The sequence below is a fragment of the Volvox carteri genome, assembly GCF_000143455.1.
Source record: "Volvox carteri f. nagariensis unplaced genomic scaffold VOLCAscaffold_5, whole genome shotgun sequence".
Taxonomy (NCBI): domain Eukaryota; kingdom Viridiplantae; phylum Chlorophyta; class Chlorophyceae; order Chlamydomonadales; family Volvocaceae; genus Volvox; species Volvox carteri.
The window spans coordinates 2,011,922-2,016,597 of NW_003307548.1; the positions used below are offsets into that span (position 1 = coordinate 2,011,922).

Here is a 4,676-nt window from a genome sequence, read left to right on the forward strand (position 1 = left end):
TGTCCCAAGTAACAGGGGCGCATGAGGGTGAGTTCATGTGTGGATGTGTGCACGGCATGGTTGGTTGGTTGGTTGGTTGGTTGGCTGGTTAGTTGGTTGGTTGGGAGCCCGTAAGTTTCGAGTCAGGAAGAGTGATGATTTGGCTTTGAAACTTTAGAGCTACCTGACCACCTGAAAAGGGACAGCAGTCGGAGGCCATAGATCGGAGAGCTGTGGAAACCTCGCAGCTCGTCCACTCTGCTGTCTTTGTTTATTCTGTTGTTGGGGGTTGGGAGGTGGGGTTAGCGGAAGCACGCGAAGAGGGATTATTGAGGTTGCGCGCAAGAAAACACGGCCGGCAGCATACGCGCGAGGGCAGCTCTTTAATTTATTTCCTAAATATACAAATAGGAGACGATCTCGAACATTTATAAGTAATATATGTTGAGAATTATAAGTATAAAAAATAGATATATTATATATTATGTGCTAAGTATTACATGTTTCGCGTGTATGTGTCTTAGTTCATAGCGTACCGGCATCCCAGCTGAAACCCAGCTGGGTTGCGAGGGAGCGCATTCGCAACGGTGTCCTTCCCTCGCCCTGTCTGATGCCTGTATCCGGGGCTAATGGTTGGTGGTTGTGTTGCTGTTGCTGTTGTCATCAATTTCAGTGCGCGAAGAGTAAGTACTTGTAGTGTAGTAGCTGGTACACAGTACGGCACACTTAACAATTACAAATACGTTTTCACCAGAGCATCCCGAAAGGCCTTTTCAGCGGCCAGCTACTACAGCTACTACAGCTACTACACGCCGGGTTAGAAGGCGCGAGGCTGAGTTTATTGGTTAGTGATAAGCCGGTTGGTTGCTGGCTTTTAGTTGGTGCTGGTGTTGGTGTTGGTGTTGGTGTTGGGTGGGTGAAGATGGTGAAGGAAGGTCCAACCCACGTGAAGGCGTGTTTGTTTGTTATTATGCGCTTAGCACTACCAACGGAAATACGCTCGGATCAGCCGTAACAATGTCGTACAATCCATTCGGATTCCTCCCACGTGCGGGCAGCAATGTACCGCCTCTTCTGCCGCCGCCGCCGCCGCCGCCGCTGCCGCAGCAGCAGCAGGAGGAGGAGGCGGATATATATGGCCGTGTGCGGCTCACAACAGGGCGCTAGTCTGTGTGTATGTGTGTGGGAGGGGCCCCAATACCCCGGGGGTATTGGGGTGTGTGTGGGGACAGAAATTTCAGTACAGGAGGGGATGGAGGCAGCCTGGGGAGCTGTTTCAAGTCCTTGACGGAAATGATGATGGGGTAAAATCTGTGCTGAGGAAGGAGGCAGGCGATGCAGTTGGTAATAGCACTTGTTTGTAAATTGGCTAGAATAAAAAAAAGTTCCATGCCAAGGCTCACACTCGCGCAAGTGCTGGCAGTTCCACAAGGGGATAGAATTCGAAGACTAGGAACGGTGTCACGCAATGAGACATTTTGGTAAAGGTTTACACCAGTGCTCGCCAGGAAGGTCAGTATGACTGCGGCAAAGGGGAGTGCTCAAGCATATGCTGCCTCCCGTATAACTCATCCTCGGGTGATTGTTTACTATGGGACAATTAGGGGCGGACTATCCGAATGGGTGCAGCTGTTCGAGTTCTGAAACCATAACTGTCATGACCGTTTTACTTGCCATCGCTGATTGCCAACATATGCAACTGCATTTGTTGATTATACGATGTTCGTGGTGACACTTGTTTTCGTGTCAAAGGGTGGCCAACGTAACTAGCGGCGCGTTCTCCTGGCTTCCTAGTGGAGTCAACGGATGTGTTCTCCTTATCAATATAATTTATCAGAACAACTTTACAGATCGTTTGGTTTGGCAAATCTGCTTACATCTAAAGCTGCTGTAGGAGTCGCTTTGTGAGGATGGACCCTCTTAGCGTGCTCCGCGATTTTAATACATCAAGTAAACTACATCTTGTGCAGCAAATTGAAGGCCATATCCAATTCGGTGATAGATACAGTTTTCCAGCGGCGACACCAGTGTATAAAGCTGCTTTTGCACAGGCAACGTCTGCATACTACAGCTTGCAAGATGTCGTATTTTACCTCAAAAACCGACAACTCAAGCCGCAGGAGTATGTCATGGCCGCGAGTCAGTCGGGCGTGGCGAACATCAACATCGTCGATCGCAAGGTGAGTGCCCTACACCCTCAGCGAACTGGACAACACATCTCTCAAACTCCTATTCGGCACGGCCCAAAGACCGGCGTCACCCAATCCCCCGCCACGGCCGCTCCAACCCCAGCCTCACCTCAACCCTGACCACCCAAAGCCGACCCGCCCGAGCCCCTACTTTCCCCCAAACTTTTCACCCTTTCCCCCAAAACCTCTTTCCCGCCATGCTTTGTCGTCTCCCACCGCCGGGTGAGACCGCTGACCCGCCCTCAACTCCTCTCATCCATTCCGCCTCTCTCAACTCCTCTCACGAAATTCACACGCACTTTCAAGTTCCCCCGATTTCCCCCAAACTCTCCAACCGCCCATCTGGCCCCCCCTTTTCAAACTGTCCATCGTGTGACTGTGCAAAATCAAACACGGTGGGGGGGGGGGAAATCTGAAACTCCGGAAAACATAGAAAATCTTGGACGTGCTGGATGGCGTCACGGCACTGGACCCTTCCCTGGTCCCCTCGTCAGCGGCGGCGGCGGCGGCAGTGGCGACAGGGCCCCGGGAAACAGCTGCTGGCAGTGAGCCTCACGCCAAGAGACAGCGCCTGGCGGAAGGTGGGCGGATGCGACCCGGGACTTGGCGGTGGTGGCGAAATGTGTTGGGTTTGGTTTCGGAGAATATTTTTTTAACGTGCGCAAGCTCACTACATGGAACAGCGGTACAATGGACGCCCAAGCTGGCTCCGAAACCCCTCTACGCCATCTCGCGTTCTCCCCCGCGTGTGTGTTTTCCCCTTCCCCTCCCGCCCTCCCTGGTCCGCAGCTGATGAGGCCTCCGCCATGAGGGGCCTTATGGAGCAGGAGAGGCAGCTGCGTAACCGAAACACAATGCTGGTGGGTGGGCTTTGAGTCGGCGGCGGTGGTGGTGGCGGTCCCAGTGGTGATGATGGCGGTGGAGGTTGGGAATGGTGGTGGGGTTGGGGGTGGGATGCGGATGCGGATGCGGTAATGGTGGGTAGCGGGTGGGGGTGGCGGTCCCTGTCCTGGACATCTCTCCCCCTAACCTCCCCCTATCAGGCACACCCACCACCCCAACCCGCAATCCTCACCCTGCCCAGCTCTGGGTTTCCTCGCTGTTAACCCCCCTCTCCCCTTCCCTTCGCTTCCCGCCACGCACCCCTCCTTCCCCCCTCCTCCACCCTCCTCCTCCTCCTCGGCCCCTCACTCCTCCTTCACCAATGGGATCAGTTGGCCCCCAACAAGGACTTTCGTCGGGTGCTGGAGGTGCTGCTGGAAGTGAAGAAGCAGGTGGTCAACAGGAGACATGAGGTCGCAGCAGCAGCAGCGGCAGCAGCGGCAGCTGGAGGGGGAAGTAGCAAGGGGACTGCGGCGCCGCCGGTGCGCTGGGGTTTGGGATGGGGTGGAGGTGGAGGTAGGGTTGGGGGGGCGTGCTGGTGGGGGGGAGGGTGGGGAGTTTAGGAGGATGAGGGGGGGGGAATATATGTAGTAGAATCAGCTGAACCACAGCCGACTGACGTCCCAATCCGCCATGGCGCGCAACTGTTCTCTTGTGGCCTTTGACCTGCCTGCCAGTAGTAGCAGCAGTAGTGGTCAGTAGTCGTCCCCAGCTGGTGATGTGGAACCCAAGGGTGTTGCTGTGAAGAAGAAGGTATATGCCGTACAACTGGTGGTACTAGTAGTAGTAACTGCCAGTTGTGAGAAGGGAGTTGAGGAAACCGGTCATCGTCTCAGGCTCCGAAAGCAGCCGCCACTACGGAAATGAGTGAGTGCAAGACGAGTAAAGCGCTCCCGTGTTCGAAGCAACGCAGTGCGAGGTGTGCAGGGCGGAGGAGGGGGTTTTGCCGTGCCTGTGTTTTGCGTCATAACTCCCAACTCCCTTCACCTTTTTTCCCTATCCGTGGTTTCTTCGTTCTCCTAATGCGTGCGCACACACCCCGCACATACACACATCCACACTCATCCCCCAGGACGCTCGCGGTGGTGGTGGTTCATCTCGGTACGGCAAGGACGATCCGCGTAAGGCCCCCGGTGAGTCCCCACCTGCTCATGTGCATATGTATGTGTATGATGTGTGGGACAGCGAGGCATACCTTCACCCGTGGCAGCTACCCTGTGAAACCCTGCCTTCCCCGGTATTTCGGGGCATCTAGCCACCCTAGTCAACTTCTCAGTGGATCGCTCAGGTTCCGCACCCACCACCAGCATCAAACGGAATCTGCCGGATCGACGGCGGCCCAACTCTATTCCTGGTCGGCTCGCAAGTTGGGTGGGAGTCGGAGTGTGTGTACGGCGCTATCTCGCCCCACCACCAAAAGGACGAACAACACGGAATACTCGTTCATATGACATCCGCCGCATATGCCGCCGCCGGTAAGATAAACCCGAAGCGACCTGCTTACCCCTCGCTTGGTGGACCCACCGGGTGCCGTACCCGGCGGGGACCGCTGGCGTGTGCCCTTGAAAAAGCAGACAGCGGGAACGCTGCATCTGGTAAGGCGTACGGCAAGACGGCGACGGCGGC

The 4,676-nt window shown here is 55.5% G+C and overlaps 1 protein-coding gene across 1 annotated transcript in view; it reads left to right on the forward strand.

The window, feature by feature from the left end:
• Nucleotides 1–2,103: 2,103 nt before the first annotated feature.
• Nucleotides 2,104–4,676, forward strand: part of VOLCADRAFT_103365 (uncharacterized protein) — a gene marked incomplete at both ends in the record, with an annotated part of 10,652 nt that continues 8,079 nt past the window's right edge. The window contains 7 exons of the mRNA XM_002947094.1: nucleotides 2,104–2,159; nucleotides 2,272–2,390; nucleotides 2,663–2,749; nucleotides 2,958–3,028; nucleotides 3,383–3,532; nucleotides 4,123–4,183; nucleotides 4,471–4,525. Of these exons, the coding sequence (XP_002947140.1) occupies nucleotides 2,104–2,159; nucleotides 2,272–2,390; nucleotides 2,663–2,749; nucleotides 2,958–3,028; nucleotides 3,383–3,532; nucleotides 4,123–4,183; nucleotides 4,471–4,525 (599 nt within the window). The remainder of the gene's footprint in view (nucleotides 2,160–2,271; nucleotides 2,391–2,662; nucleotides 2,750–2,957; nucleotides 3,029–3,382; nucleotides 3,533–4,122; nucleotides 4,184–4,470; nucleotides 4,526–4,676) is intronic.